Below are 16,404 nucleotides of genomic sequence, written 5' to 3' on the forward strand. Positions count from 1 at the left end.
GGGCGGCCTTACTCGCCGCCAGCATCCAAACACTCCGCGCCCGGTGTGACCGCTCTCCTTCCTACGCGCGCCCGGGGCGTCGTCCGCGCTCGATCTGCACTGCCCTCCGGGTCTGTACGATGGCTACTGTTTCCTGTACGCAAGTTCCGGCCATGCTCGGCACCGCTTTTTGTGACAGGGATGTGCTGTCGGGTAGGGGAGTCTGGGTCTCGGCTCTGCAGCTAGCAAGGTTAATTTCTTCTCTGCGCGTTCGAATGTTATGGCGTTTGGGATGTGATGCGCCGTCTACGAACACGAACCAGCCGTTAAGGCGCTACTAAGCGGGGAAATTTCATCTCTGCGCGGTGCGCGAAGAACTGTCCCCAATGGGCATTTTTGTGAAGCTTCTGATACAGCTCCAACGTTGAACGGGGGCACAAATTGCAATTCGTGTACTATTCTCAGTTCGGCGGAGTTAAAGCATGCGTCCCTTGTAGCCCTTCTTTAACACCAACGACCTTTCGTTTCTGGCCTAGACGACTGGATTTCGCCTCTGTGTGAGCGAATCAACGCCCGTTACAAGTGACTTGTGCCGTGCTTTCGTTGGCAAAGTTGACCTTTTTTAGCATAATTGCCGAGCGGCTGCACGGTCTGTGACTCATCAGGGCACACTGTAAAGCATTTCGAAGCGGGAACGTTCCTGACATGGCGTTTTGTTTCGAGTAATGTCCAGGCATCGCAGTCGCGTTCCAACATGCGTGTAATCCCGCTCTCGAGAAGCCCTCACCGACCGTGAAAGCCCTCCGCGGTGATCGATGATCCGCGCAGCGCCGCTCGGCAGGAACCGAGGCCGCCCCTTCTTCGCGCCCCGAGACCTTGCACGCGGGCCTGCTTCTTCGTCGGGCCCTTGCACCCATTCTTGACTTCGGCTTCTTCCTTCGCTCGCCTCAGCAGCGTGCTGCATCCGCCTCGGTCGTCATCTTTTTTTTTTCCTTGCGGATCGGAGCAGCGCCTTTGATTGACGAAGTTCCGTCCCCGCGCGGATCGCGGAATAATGGCCGAATGAAATGTCTCTCGCTGCACGTCTGCACCGCGTCTTCCGAAGCATTGTCTACGCAGAGACCGACGCAGCCTGCGCTTCGCCCCCTTATCTGGCAAATGCGTCACGGGACCTCTTTCCCCGCCGTCAGACAGAAAGCAGCGTCCCGCTTCCATCAGCGGAGTCCCAGAGGCACGCCGGAGTGGAGGGGGGCCTCTCGGTGGCGGTTTGAACTTCCAAGGTCACTTGCGGGTTGACCCGCGAGGCCTTCTCTACTCTCGCTCACGCCCTTGCACGTTGAAGGCTTCGGGCAGCTGCTAGTTTTCAGCAGTGCACTGCTGGCTTTCCCTGCGCGCATGCGTCATGACCTTATCTGTCCACGGACGGGTGCACTGTTTGGTCTCTAATGAGAGGCTGTGCGTTTGTTGCATGTCTCTCCTTTGACCTCGGTCACACTGGCTCGGTGGTTTGATGCTTTAGTCTTTTTTTGTGTGTGTGGAAGGGCTGTAGACTACCTCCCCCCTGTGGGGACGCAATTCCGAAAGCCCCACTTGCTTTTCTAGGTTCGGAGAGAGCAACCTAGCCTAACAAAGCACGCGCAGGTTCACGCGTCGTGCTGGCAGGCATCTTACCCTGCCAGAGCTGGCCTGTCTGTGCCCTGCGACAAACTGTCTCGGGGGCGGCTGTCGTGTGCATGTCGAGATGAAGGGGGGCGGCCCGTGGCGGCATCAAGTGGAGCACTGCTCCCGATGGTTTCTCTCGTGCAGCGGGGGAGGGAGGGGGGTCGCTCAAACATGTCGGCCCGGCGACAGATGGCGTCGCGGCGGCTCGTGGAGCCCAGCAGCGACCTCGCGTGTGCGCAGGGGCGGGCGAGGGGCCTGGGAGGGATGTGCGGGAACGGACCTTGGCTGCTGCTGCTGCTCGGTCGGCCGAGCCGGTCGGCGGTTCGATGCGGCGGCCTTGACCCCACCCGCTGGCGCCCCGCGGCCGGTCCCTTGCCCGCGGCCCCTCCCCGCTCGTTCGCCGCGGCGCCGATTCATGCGCGCTACCGCCTGCCCCCGAGTCTCGATGCCGAGACCAGCACGAGCGGACTCCCACGTGTGACCCGGGGGAACTTTGCTTCCTGAACGGTACTTGCGCACGGACTAGTAAAGCGGATCCACGGGTCCGACCGACTTATGGTGTGGAGCTACGTGGGCAACAGCGCGGCTAGGCTGTGGCAGTCGGTTGGTACGTCGACTGCTTGGAGCGTAGTCCTGAACTCGAGGTTCGCATTCAAATACGGGTTCGAATCTCAAGTTCACAAATTGTTGCCTGAAGTGCATTCACTACGTGCGAACGGTAGGGGAACAAGTGTGTTGTTCGCTCACAATGAGAGGAAAATGCAAGAGCAAAAAGAAGTCAATGGGCAAGACGTGTTTTTAGTTCAAGAAGCCTGTGACTTGGCCGAGTTTAATTATTCCGAGTTGGGGCGATCTTTAATCGTGTCCTTCGAGAACAACTCGAATCCAAGTATGCCGTTTCAGTTAGGTGTACGTGTTCGCGCTTGGTTCGCCCAAAGTGGATTTTCTGTTCGGAACGTCAGAGGGGAATTTTCTTTGGCGGGGGAGGGGGGTCCACTCATTGGCGCGTTTTCTGGCCGCAAGCGACATCCGGCGAGGTGCCGCGAAGCTCTGTACAATGATCAGATAGCGGCTCTGCTGACCTTGGCCATTTCCACGAGAGCATCCGTGAGCTCGTCCAAAAAGGAGTGTTTCGACCCGTTCTCAGGTCATAGCGAGCGTTGGCGCAAAAATTCGCCGAATCGGTGAAGATCTGCGCGGGGACCTTCGACTTGGGGCTCTTGACACTGGATGACGTCGCCGTGCGGTTTGCCCCGTCTCCCCCAAGGCCAGCTCCTCCGGCTGCCAAACGCCCGGCTCGCGGCTTGCTTGGTGACGTGCCCCGGCATGGCGACGACTTACGGGCGTCCGTTTGCACGCCAAAACCGTGGTTAGTATCAGCTCGGGCTCGGTCTTGTCGGGGTGCGCGAATTGACCGGCATAAGTTCCAAAACCGGTGGGCATATGCGTCGATGGCTTTTGCCGCGTTGTGGGGCGTGTTGTTTCAGCAGAGTGATTTGTCTCGAGCCAAAACGCCTACAAACAGTCCCCAGCCAACCTATAGCTTCTTTCGCATCTGTGTGCTAAGCTGTTGCAGCGTTTCGTTAGCTCTTCATCGTAATCCAACACATTTGTGTCCCTTATCATCGGTGTTACGCCCCAAAGAATCCATGAAGGTGCTTCGTGACGTTTTTGGCGGATAACTGTATAAATTAATCGTATTTATGAACATTAACACAGGGACAAAGCTAAAAAAAAACACACTCGACGCTAGAATTCTGGCGTGTGTTTCGTCCCTGTTAATGTTCGCTATCGCTAGTACGATGAATCCCTTAGTAACCAGCTCGCCCAGCTTAGCGCTTTTGTTGGAGAACTATAGCTTTTCAACGGATACTACAATCGGCGTGGCGAAGTGGGTTGAACGGGTAGGGCTCCATTTGTTTATGCACGTACGTATCACACGTGGCCAAACTGCGCTTGACGAATTTGCGGCTTCTTGATTGTTGGTTCGTGCAATTTAATCCCTGCCGTAAGGTCTGTGCGCTCAGAAGATGCGTCCGTTAAAACCAGAGAGAGCTGTGCGAGTTAAAAAGGATGACGGGACAAGTCATTGTCTTGCTGCGCGGTCAAAATTTCAGCACGATGCGTGCGTACTGTGAACAGCTTATATTACGCGAATGCGAGGCGAGCCCGTGTCCGTTAGTCTGATTCTGATTGCACGGTTTAACGCGCCGACGCAGCGCAGGCGATGAGGCGCGCCGTAGTGGAGGGCTCCGGATTAATTTTGACCACCTGGGGATCTTTAACGTGCGCCGAAATCTCGTACACACGGGCGTTTTTGCTTTTCACCTCCATCAGAAAAGCGGCCGCCGCGGCCGGGAATCGAACCCGCAACCTTGTGCTCAGCAGCGCAACGCCTTAGCCACTGAGCCACCGCGGCGGGTCCGTGTCCGTTAGTGAGGCGAAATTCCTTTCCAGCTGGCGTGCAGTTATTGAGAATCACATCAATGGAGACATCGCAGCTTTAGAGTGGTGACTGTCAGAGGCGCACAGCAGGGTTTAGTAGTGGAGCGAAGCGAAATGCTGTCCCTCACGCCGGAAAACGAAGTTCTTCCCCGCATCACCGCGCGACGCACCCGGAAAAATCTTTGCAGAGCCATATTTGTGAACTTCCCTTGCGTAGTTTTGAAACGGGTGCCACTTTTGAAGGTACGCGATAGTTATGAGGCATTTGATTTGATTGTACGTATCTTCATTTTGTAAGGTCTCTTTTTCCAATGAAGCCTGCGTGGCGAGGCCGTCGTGTTCTACAAGGTTGCTCCCCGACGGACGACGCTTCGCTCCGGAGTGCGAGTCGTTTTTCCGGCCGCGCCTTGCCTGCCTCCTTTGACGACGACGACCCCGTGCGTTGACCGGCGCTCCCTTTGAACCTGACCGCTCGCCTGACCGGGGCCGGCCGCGTGGCGCAACGCGGAACGACCGGGCGTCCAGATCGGAAATGCTTGGCACGCACGCTCGCGCCGCCGGCTTGATCGGCCGCTCATGTCGATGGTCGACCCCGAACGCCTGCTTCTGGCGCCGAAACAGGGGGACGGCACTGTCCGGTAGCAGGGTATACCTTGTCCGTAAGGAGTCCCTGCGCCAATGAGGGCGAAACTGTAGCGACCACCCGCCGCGACAGCCGCTTCTGCGGCGTCGGCGGTCCGGGCCGCGTTTCCCCCCTTGCTGTGTAGATTTATTTATTTATTCACACACCTACATTTCGCCCAAAGGGCATTACAGTAGGGGGGTAAGAACGCATTTTCACACACGAAATGCGGCAACAAAGTGGAAGCTATAAAGAATAACAAGGGGAACAAATAGCAGACAGTAGGGGGGTGAAAACCTATTTTCATGCATCGCGAAAGGCACGTGCTATTGGAGGGAGATTGGACAATAAATGGTTCGTTGACATCGGCGGATATCTTGCACCGCATTCACGCTGAGTTGGCGTTGTCATCGCCGCGGGAGCGATAGACAATAAATGACCGCGTATACAATGGACTCATTATCGTCACAAGAAAATCAAAATCACCAAGCACTGCACACGGAAAAACGTCACTCTAAAGTTCTGCGCATGCTGGTTCCTCAGTTTTTTTGATACAGGATAAGTAAGAAGAAAAAAAAAAAAAGAAAACTCCTGTTATCGGGGTTTCGGCTCGCGCAGAAGTATCCGGGATGGTCACATCAACATTTTGTCAGATGGCCATTTTGTTACAACGACCTCTAGTAGTGAATCTGGCGTTTCGGTTAAGTTTTATTAGGCACTCGCTCCTCTGTTACTCGTTATTGAATAAGATATGCCTACGCAATACTTCTGTCGTGGTCGCGCCGGGTGGAAGCGCAACGAAACTATAAAACGACCCTGAACGCAAATTTCCTCGGTTCAAGTGAAAAAGTGGCGCTGTAAAAACGATAGCGAGGCGACTACATTCTAGAACTCTTCTCTGGAAACTAAGTGCTACCGTTTTCTAGAAATTGTCAGCTTCTCATTCGGCTCGAGTGATTGCGGGTTTGTTGCTCCCGACGGGCCCCTTAGTGGAGGCCTCCTCCAGGCGTGCGTTGGGAGAGCTGGGAAGCGACTGCTCCGTAGCTGGTGCGGTTCCCCTCGTCTCGAGCGAAGGCTGGGAGCGCCCATCGTCGCACGCTGGGACGTATTTCATCTCATAGGATTACACACGTTTCTTTTTTTAAGAAGCACAGCCCAAGAAGAGGGCTTACAGACGACGCCCACTGGGCGTTGTTGATGGCTGCGCTACCTTCATGACTGCCAGAGCAAATCTGGTCTGGTCTGTAGCAGCAGTGGCGGTTAACTCGTCGCCTTCAAGGTTGCGAACTCGGTGGTTACTAGAATTGGTTGATTTTATAGGATGATGGCCTGGGAACCAGTAGGCGGCACTTCCAAATAAACCGGGCGACCATTTCAGGAGTCATTAGATCTCCAGGAGTACGGAAAGTAGAGCTAATTGGATGATATTGAGCTGGTTCTGTCAAATTGAATACGTTCGCTTTCTGGTAAGAAAATAAGCAAGCGAGAGTTGGACATCTAACTGCGGCGAGCTCCATTTATTGCGTACGCGTACCACGTGACTTAGTTGGAAGAAGAAAACTGCGTAGCTGACGCATCATCTTCGTCAGCCTCGCGTATATCTGTGGACCAGCTGGTTGCGAAGTCCCCGAACCAGATTTCTTTTAGGCGTCGCTCTGATGTGAGTGCGCGTTTCCTTGGTCAAAGCCGAGTCCGTACCATGCCCCACCGCTGTCAGCCTTGTACATTTTAAATGCGCAAGCTTTCTAGTGGTGTCGTTTCCCGTTTTTGTGCCGGAAATTGGTGCCCGCACAGTTTTTTCGGAGCGCCCGGGCCGTGAAGACTGGCTCCGCCTCCTTGGCATCGTTTTCTGGAATAGAGGAACCTCCAAGGTCGCCTTCGGAGCCGCTTCTGTGGGCGGCAACAGCGCCTTCCAGCTCGCTTCCGCGGTAAAATGCGACACCTAGCTCGATTTTTCGTTTGCCCCGGTATCCCGTTCCGTGCCGAGTGGAATGTGGGTCGAGCCACGGAAGGGGGGAGCACGAGGAGGGGAATTTGACCTCGGAAAATCTGCGGATGCGACCACTCTGCCGAGTCCAGGGTTGTCCAAACAGCGAAAAGGAAGGCTGGCTGGATGGAGGCCGCCCCGTCGAACAAGCGGAGGAGGGAGGAGCACTTTTGAGGAGGCCCGAGACCTCGAGGAGGGGAGCGCCTTCCTTTGTTCGGGCTCGGTCGCCGGAGGAGACGCGATAACGCGGGAGACTTTGAAGAAAAGAAATCAGCGCCGGTAAAGAGCGCCGGGGGGAAGTCGCCGAGAGTGATGAACACGCCGGCCCCAAAGTCTTCTCGCCTGTTTCCTCGGCGCGCTTTTTATTCGCCCTCTGCTAATACTGCGCCTTCTGATTTCTTTTTTTTTTTTTTCGCTCAAACAGGCGGGAAGTGGCACGGAAACTGGGTCAAATCGAGAAAGGGCGCCTCCGTTTTCATATGCAGTCTTCTTTTTTTTTTTTCCCTTTGCTTGTGCTGTTTCCTTTGTTGCGTCCCTTGCCGAACTTTCTTTCCCACTTGTTTCCGCCCATCGTTTTCGAAGTATTCCCGGTGAACTTCGCTGTTCTCTCTCTTTTTCTTTTTTTTTTTTTTGAAAGTTATTTTCACCTCGCGGCTGTGAAACGTGAACCGCTGGTGATGGTGCACGCCCAGCGGCAACCACACTCCTCCCAGCACGTGCTTTCACGCGCCGGGAATGAATACGGGGTAGCCGAACAGCAAGGCACACCGCTTGCGCAAAGTGCGAATTCGCCACATTTGTCGGCTCGGCGCACGTGCCCATAGGAGTGCTGTCTGTGTGTCCAGCCGTGATTGGAACGCCTCGTGGAACGCATTTCGCGATATAATTGTGTGTGGTTTCGGTCATTGCGAAGTGTGCGTTCGCCTGTTTGGCCAAAAGGACCACGCGTGCTGACCTGAGCCCGTTCTTCTCTCGTCTTGGCGCAGCTGCGCGCGGTGAGGTGCTGCCGGAGTCTTCTAGCAGCATGGCCATTCCCCGCCTGCCCACTCCGCCACCGCAGAGCGAGGTCAACACTCCCGTGGCCGAGAGTTGGTGCTACACTCAGGTGAGTGCTGTATTACCCTCGAGAGCACGTGGCTTCTGTTGACGGAGCCACGTGGCTGGTGCCGCTCTGTCGACAGGCATTGCTTACTCGATCCTATGGAATCGCAAAAACAGTATCGCCCCCTGGGCGAGCTCTGTGTAGCTTTGGTTTGCACCTCGTTATGCTCGCCGTGTTGTCTTTGTCTCGAAGAATGACTCGTGTAACTCTGCGCTTTGTTCGAAGTTTGGAGCGGTGCTCGGGTACGGGAATCGGCCACGTGTTGGCGTGTAGTAGTCGGTTGCTCCGCGCACCTCCACTACCATGCTTTTCGCAATAAAACCTGAATATGGACAGGTTTGGTGGCGTTCGATTGCGGGCTGGACCTCAGTTCCTCAGTTGGCGTTAGTTTGAGAGCCGGAGGCAAAAGCTGAGACCGCGTCGATCTACCTTCCCGATTATAAGGGGTGGGTAGGTAGAACAGCGCAACTGGGAGCAGCTGAATCAAAGGACGTTTGCTTCTTTTATTCTCTGTCGCTAAATTTTCGCGCATTCAGACTTGTGTTAGGCGGCCTGCGAGGGATATTGAAATTTGGCCCCGTATTTATGAAATGGGCGGGATGTAGCACTCGTGCGCTGCTTTGTGCGTGATTCTCGTCATTCACCGCGTCTTCCAGGTTAACAATATCTTCGCAACTGTCTTTGCAGCGCCTTTGATTGGGCTAATCGGGTTTTGAAAGCGAACGAAGCATTCGTTGTGGAGGGTTGCGAACAGGGTACATACAAGGCGTGTTTTTATTGTTTATCCGGCTTTTGTTGTTAGGTGGGTTGTTGTACAGGTTCTCTATTATTATTATTATTATTATTATTATTATTATTATTATTATTATTATTATTATTATTATTATTATTATTATTATACATTGTAAGGGCACGAAATCTGTGTCATTTCGTCCAGCCATCAGCCGTCGATCGGATGCCAAACGCGGCGTGGAAATTATCACCGAGGAACAGACGTGCGCGTGGCTGAATCCAGCAGACAGCCTGCGCGGGCAAATGTCAGCTGTTATACTGTTTGATCGATTGCGGCTTTTTCGCGCAGCCAGGCTCCGTGTGAGCGGCGGTGGCGGGCTTGTGATGACGTCTTTGAGTAAACCGCGTCGGGTGTAAGGGCGAGCTGCCGACGCGTGTATATCGCCTTTTGTGTCTCGATGCACAATGACGAAGCCAATGCATGGGAACGCTCGCCTGCAGTGGAAATGCGGCACTGGCTGCACGTTCTGGGCCATGAACGCTGCTACGGTGAGCACCAACGTTTTGTTTCGTTTCGGAAAAAATGCATGCGAAGCGCAGAATAAATTGTCTGTCTCGAAAGCAGTTATCAGCTTGGCGAGCCGACTTGAAGTTGTCACCGCTGGTGACGCAAGAACCGAATAACTGTTCGTGTGTGTGGCTCCGCCGAATCATGTTTGCGTGGGTGATGCTGCCTTGCAATGCACGCTGTTTCGTTGCGGGTAGTTCCGCCTGTCTGAACTGCTGCGGCTGCTGCTGTAGACGGGCAATAGTCGAATTGAGCTAGTAGGGCAACTCTCAGTAGCCTGCGTTAGACATACGGCACCAGTGCGTTCTCGATCCTACGTGTATGCGTTTAACAAGCTGTGGTTGGTTGTTTACAGCATCGTTCGCACCCTATTGACGGGCTGCAACCAGTCGTGGACATTTCAGCTGTCCTGCGCGTGGTACGACGCGCAATAGAAAGACGGGATGCCTTGATTTAGTTGCGAAGTAGAGCGAGTAACGGAGGGAGCATTTCTTTAGCCTTTGGTACCACAAGCTCAGTTTGATGCGTTGAATTTTTACACGATGCCCTAGGAAAATAAACAGGATGCGTAAAAAGTAGTAGTCATTCACTCCTGTACACGGGACAGCAGCACAGAAGCCAACTTTCTGACATTTCGCGCCGAACGCATTGGAATGGCCCGGGCGGTGGCGCTTTGTTCGCGCGGAGGCGCTACCGCAAGTGGACTCACATTAGCTTCGCATTTCGGGAGGGCTCGGTCAGGTCCACAGCTTGACACGCCGACGAAGAGGCGAAGCGATGGAAGCGGGTCACCGCCTATTCGCTGGCGCGCACAAAAGATCCCGACCCTGTGTACCGACACGGCCAGGGCAGCCCCGTAGGCCGCCAGGTCACGCGGTCGCCTTTTTGAGGGCTCCCCTGCTCTGTTCACGTCCCCCTCCCTTCCGCGACGGACACTTTTTTCCCTCTTTTCTGCCCCGCCGATTTTTGTTCGTGCCGTGCTCGGTTTTAAAGATGCGCGCCGTGCTTGGGGGGAGCCAGTAGCCTTTCCGCAGCCTCCGAGTAGTTGAAGGCTGCCGGAGGCATAATGCAGTCTCTTCTCGTTCCCTCCCCGTGGGCGCCGATTTTGCGGCCACGTCGAGAACGGGAGGGGGAAGCTCCTCTCTTTCGGATCCTGGCGAATGTTTTGTCGCCGCCGTCTGAGCCCAGACAGCCGCCTCCCCCGCTTTCACTTGTCCCCCCTCGCCCGCCGTGCAGTGCAAACGCACTTCGCCTCTCTGCGGTGGTCTCGGTGTTGTGGCGACGCCGCCAGGGGCCGTGGGACGCCGGTAGCCGCCGCGGGGCCAGAGCACGAGGTCGGGGCACGCGTGCACTCGAGCGTTCAGCCGCAGGTTCGCAAGATGACGAATTAAAGGCGATCGAGAAACGTCGTGCGCGGCTCACTTGTCCCGCCGTTCGCCAGCGCCATTGTGTGCTGCTCCGGCCCCCTCGACCAGGCCGAACCCCGCTGTTCGTGCTCGCGCGCTACCTTGAGGCGAAAAACGATGCGCCGGCCACTTTGTGGCAGTTTTTATTCCTGCTTTGGGGAAGTGATAAGTTTTGCAAGGCGGCCGTGCGTCGTTAGGATGCAGTAAAGCTAGCCAGCCAGATTGGCTGGAAACCGTAGTGTGCCTTTTTGCGGACACTCTTGAAAACAGGATCCGACATGACTATTCATCATCACTAGTAAGTTCGTATTACGCCTCCAGTGCCATCTCCCGCGCAGCTTCTATGGTGCAACGTGGCTTATCAGTAATAAGGCTTCATCGTCCAAGTCATCGAGCGAGTTCGGTGTAAAGGACCAAATTCTCATGAGCATAACGGGTCAACATAGCCGTTATTAAGAACACGAAAACATTATTTGAGCCGACGAAAATAAAAGAAAGATGGGTGGCCTCTTCTCAGTTCAGAAGGCCGCGAGCGACTGCTGCTGCTCTAGCCCGGGAGATCAGGTGTGGGAAAAGAGAGTTTATAAGTTGTGGTAATCAAGTATAAGTAGCCATTAAAGGATTTTGAAAAGCTTTTTGCAACACGAACTAGAGAATGTGGCCCCTGTCGTTAATTTGTCGTCACGAGCCAGAAGAAGCTATGTTGCGCGCCAAGCCAAGAGCGATTGAAACGGTGCAATGGCGGCACGCGCGTGGAGCGGCAGATTGGTTCAAGCTTATTTTCCTCCATGCATGGAGGAAATAAACTCCATGACCTCGAGTATGAAACTCGGTGCGGGTTCGCCTGCGACTAGAACCAGCGGCCAGTCAGGGCTCGCTTCTTCCGATTGACTCTTCGCGAGTGCATGCTTATCATAATCACAGTGCAATGTGCATGCGCGCAACGTTCGTCGCCTTTTCGTTGCATGGAGGTGGATCATGTTGACGTGCCGATGCGTCGCGGTAACTCCGCCGTCAAAAGTTCGCCCATTAAAGGTTGGCCTTTGTTATTTCCTTCACTGTTCTCTCGCGTTAAAAGGTGAAGTCGTTCGGGCACGCGCAAAGCTGGTTCCGACTCCATCCCTTTCTCCGCGTTCAACCGTCGTATCTCGGCGCCAACGTACTTCGTAGTTGCATGGCTGGTGTTGTGAGTAGGTTCCAAACAGAAGCTCTGCCGCCCTGAGGTTTTGTTCAAAACACTGCAGCAAGAATGTAATGTAAAATTTAGCCGAAGCGCAGGAAGAAAAAAAAAAGAACTTTCAGGGGGACTGGTTTTCTTCTGTTGTGTTGCTCTGCGTCATGCCTTTCGTACCGGCTGCCTGCCAGGACGCGAGCTGCTCTCGTTTGTATCCGCTCCATCTCCCGAATATGCGTGTGGCGGTTGCTGCCGTGTTTTGACACGCCGTGATGTCCGAACCCCGCGACTCGTTCCCCTCACTGGTGCGTGTTCTCAAGGCTGTTCTCTGCGACAGCGAGGGTGCTGCGCTTGGGTTCGGGTGCCGCTTTCTTGCCACGCTTGGTTCCTTGACGCCACGAGCCAGCGGGGGGCGCCCCTGAGGCGTTGCGCATTTGTGCGGGGTGCGCGCAGGGTTCGTTGCCGGGGTGGCGGCTCCTCCGCGGGGCCACAGTCGGGGCTGCCTGCTCCTCAGGGTCGGAGGGGGGAAGGATGGGGCGGGGTGAAGAACGTCTTTTACGGCAAGGTCGCGAACCTCTCTCAGGCATAAATTCTCACGCCGCCCTAGGGTGGGGAATCCCGCCGTTGCCTAACCTCCCCCCAAGTCTCCTTGGGCCCCCAGGTTCCTGAAGGTCCGCGTTGCTCGCTCCTTTTCGTTCGGGCATCAACTCTGCTTGCCGCTGCTGTGGCAGGGGGGCGCGCTAACCGTCTTGTCTCTCTCTCTCTCTCTCTCTCTCTCTCTCTCTCTCTCTCTCTCTCTAAATGAAAGGGCAGAGAACTGTGTGGAAAGGACCCCTTGGGGCCATCGGCCGCCTCCCACATGCGAGAGGAGGAGGGAAGGAATCATGGGGGGGAAGAGGTGTGCCGGTGAAAGCATCTTTTGTAGTTTTTCCTGCCCAAGGACATTTGCAGGGGAACAAAAGGCAGCTTAGTATTCCAGACAATCGGGGCTGTGTCTACGGGTCCTTGAGCCAGCGTGGCATTGGGTTTCTTTTGGAGCTCTTGTAAGGTGGCTGCTAGCAGCAACCAACGCTCCTGTGGGCGCTGGTGGGGGGAACAATAAAACAAAATGAGACAAATGCAGTAATAAGGGGGCAAGCTAGGAGATCGCAGGCGCATTGAACAGCTGGTCGAAGTGTTTGGTGCAGTGATTCCCCCCCCCCCCCCCCCCTTCCTTTTCTGTGTCGCTGACCTCCTTTTTTTTTACTCGCGTTCGCCCCCAGCACTCATGCCCTATGCCATATTCCTTGTCCACAGGAACCTTTTGCGTGCTGCACATTTCAGCCTTAAAGATGGCTGGTGGGGGAGTTATAATACTGATAGCTGATGCTTAGCCAACCTCACAAACTGCTGAAATGAACCTGACGAATTGCTTTCTGTTTTATTGGGGTGGCAGTTGTACAGCCATACCACAGAATTTTGCACCTTGCTGTGTAAAGTGGCTGTGCGCAGGCAAACAGGACATACATATGCTATGCAGTCTCACTTTAGTTCCCAGGGCTAAAACAGACCCACTGTCAAAAGTTTGAATACACTTGCACGTGTGCAGTTTCAAATCAGACGTCACATGCCATGTGAACGAAAAAAGAAACTAAAACAAGCCACAAGCAGGTTCAGGGTTAGTGCATTCCTAGTTGTTTTCATGGTTTTTGCCCTGTCGGTCAGTGCTTGTAATTTTAGTAGCCTCTTCGATGGCTGTTACAATAGATAAAAGGATAGAGAGGCTGATCACAGCTGTCTGACCCTTCCCCCTTCTCCCCCCCCCCCCCCCCCCTTTTTTTTTTTTCACTTCTGGTAGTGGCATTTTTTATGGTCAGTTGTTTCTGCTTCTACAAACAGCAATTCCTTTTGGTCAAATTAAAGTGTTTCCTGGCTGTAGGAGGTGTGATTTATTTTGGTTAGCTTCATTACCAGTGGTGGAGGGCAAATCTCTGTTGTAAGATTCCAGTTAATAGGAGTATCATGGGGAACCTTTGTGTCAGGGAAGCGAGCGGTAGTAGAATTTGCAGGCTTTTTTTTTAATGGGTGATGGCTGCAGTCTTGTCGAGAGGCATTGGGGCTGTAGTGCCATGGGTCTGTCGCACTCGGACGGACTCGGAAGTAGGCTGGAGCCATCCAGGAAGTGCAGACCCGATGGGCAGCCTTTTCCTTGTGGCCGGAATGGGAGCAAAGGTCGACAGCCCACTTCTGCCTTCCTCACTTCCTTGTCATTTCCTGGTGCCAATGGCTCTTGTGCTTGCTCGGGGCCTGCTAAATTGGGGGAGGTTAATTTTATATGTTGTCAAAGCTGACGTGCATGAGGTTGATATGGTCCTGGTTCACAGCCTTGAGTGTGTTGCTTTTCCTTCCGTGCACCCTTTGGCTAATCACAATGACTCCACCGTAATGACAGTGTGGTAGTCAGAGAATGGAGCACAGCCAGTGGCATACGCAAGGGGGGAGGGGGAAGTGGCTGTGGCCCCCTGCAAAATTCTGGGTTAAGGAGGGACGAGGGGGCAAGAGCGCAATTTTATTCAGGGTGGCAAACACTACTGATAACTGTTTTTCTGTCGCGAGTGACACACCCATGAAATTTGTTATTTCGACGTCTGCTCTCTACCCAGCGAACAGCAGTTTCGCAATGCTGAAAAAAAAAAAAGTACACGGAAGGTTAAGGATAGTAAGCCGCAATGAATTCACATTTTTTGTTTTGAAATTATTTCTGGTTGGTTTTTGTTTCTTGTTTTTACTTTTTTGTGCCCTTATATGATCTCCTTGTTCCTCCCTCCCCCATTTATCCCGGGGGGGGGGGTCCGCTTTCTCTGATGCCAAATCTTGTGTACTCCACTGAGCACAGCAGTCGTTAGTGGCGTACCGCGATGGCCGGTGCCCTGCCGTGGTTTGAGCCGCGGCTGAAGCTGGGGCTGCCCTTGCGATGCGCAGGTGAAGGTGATCAAGTTCTCGTACATGTGGACCATCAACAACTTCAGCTTCTGCCGCGAGGAGATGGGCGAGGTGCTGAAGAGCTCGACCTTCTCGGCGGGGGCCAACGACAAGCTCAAGTGGTGCCTGAGGGTGAACCCCAAGGGCCTGGACGAGGAGAGCAAGGACTACCTCTCCCTCTACCTGCTCCTCGTCTCCTGCAACAAGAGCGAGGTCCGTGCCAAGTTCAAGTTTTCCATCCTCAATGCCAAGCGGGAAGAGACCAAGGCCATGGGTAACCCTCCTCTTCCTCCTCTGCCTTCTTTGCATGTGTACGTTGGCTTGATGGCACATTTGGAGCCTTTACCTGTGAACTTGCCTATCACTGTGCCTAAGCTTAACGATTACAGTGCCTGTGAGCAATGCCCGATGATCCAAAGCTGTATATGGAAGTCATTTTGCTTTGCACCGATTAATCTGATACGTTGTCAAAGCTCCTACTCTCGAAGCAGACCAGGCAGATCCAACAAGTGGGCTGAAATGCCCGAAATGCAGGTGTTGTTGAACAGTGTGAATTTGGTGGTTGAGGCATTTACTTGATTGATTGATTGATTGTAGGGTTTAACGCACCGACGCAACGCAGGCGATGAGGCATTTGGGTATCTCGTGAGGCATTTACTTGGGTATGCTTACGGGCCAGTATTTCTGCTGTGGATCTTTGTGCAGCTGTCGATTCCGCCGAGAACTACCCGTAACGAGTGTTGCATGTGTTCTTGTGTGCAGAGAGCCAAAGGGCGTACCGCTTTGTTCAAGGCAAGGATTGGGGCTTCAAGAAGTTCATTCGAAGAGACTTCTTGCTCGACGAGGCCAACGGACTCCTGCCCGATGACAAGCTCACACTCTACTGCGAAGTGCGTTGGGACGACTTCCTCCCACTGCATGCTTCTGAGGGGGGGAACACTGCTGGAGCTATTAATGGATTACTGGGTTGTAACTACGAATGTGCCACTTTGTCCAGCAGCTGTCACTTATTAATGCAGCATGTGCCAAAGAAGTGAGCATAGAAAGTGAGTTCATGATAGACACATCGGGTAGTAAACATTATAAAATAGGCTGCCCTACCACCACAGGTGTTAGGCCTTGTTGCAGTGTCGATTTTGGTGGAATCTTCCACCTCTGGGCGCAAGTGCAGGGCAAAAGGTGAATGCAGATGAACAGATATACATACATGCAACAGCCAGCGACAGGAGTCGGATGATTTGCACAATGGCTGTTGTGCTGGGGCATCACTGATGGCCAACCGTGTGATTGCTATGCAAGGCAACAGCACCGCACGGGAGTGCTCAGAGCACCCTTTCTTTTCGGTACAGCAGCGAGCGCTTTGGAAAAGTTGAGATGAGGCCCCTGCTCACTCTGTGTACTTTGTGACGTGCTCTGTATTGTCGCAGATAGAATGGAAGGGAAATGCCAGCGTTATTTATTTTCAAGAAAATAAGGCATTTTTGCTCGCCAAACAAAATCCAAAAGAGCTAAGAAGCGAAATTAAACTAAAAATGTTATTCAACCTGCTGTGTCCCATCGGGCTTGGGAGCTCGCTTTAGTGTGCCATGCTGGCGTGATGGCTAGGGATGTCGCTTTTAGCTACTAATTACTATGGGAGAGGTTGGCCTCGGAAAAAAATTGTTGCAACTGCATTAACCTCCTCCTCTTTGCACGTGTCTGCCAGCTGTTTCAAAGGATGTATTTTCTAGGTCAGTCCACCAGTGATAGATGCCAGGGGGGAGGCT

At 53.8% G+C, this 16,404-nt stretch overlaps 1 protein-coding gene across 5 annotated transcripts in view; it reads left to right on the plus strand.

Annotated features, from left to right (window-relative positions):
• Window positions 1–16,404, plus strand: part of Rdx (BTB/POZ and MATH domain-containing protein rdx) — a 99,269-nt gene that overhangs the window by 70,668 nt on the left and 12,197 nt on the right. For all 5 annotated transcript variants that reach the window (XM_077706849.1, XM_077706847.1, XM_077706845.1 and 2 more), the window contains 3 exons: window positions 7,682–7,800; window positions 14,639–14,912; window positions 15,401–15,528. In XM_077706849.1, the coding sequence (XP_077562975.1) occupies window positions 7,720–7,800; window positions 14,639–14,912; window positions 15,401–15,528 (483 nt within the window). In that variant the 5' untranslated portion in view covers window positions 7,682–7,719. The remainder of the gene's footprint in view (window positions 1–7,681; window positions 7,801–14,638; window positions 14,913–15,400; window positions 15,529–16,404) is intronic.

Source organism: Haemaphysalis longicornis, unplaced genomic scaffold (assembly GCF_048455015.1).
Source record: "Haemaphysalis longicornis isolate Haplotype H1 unplaced genomic scaffold, Haemaphysalis longicornis Haplotype H1 scaffold_4, whole genome shotgun sequence".
Lineage (NCBI taxonomy): Eukaryota > Metazoa > Arthropoda > Arachnida > Ixodida > Ixodidae > Haemaphysalis > Haemaphysalis longicornis.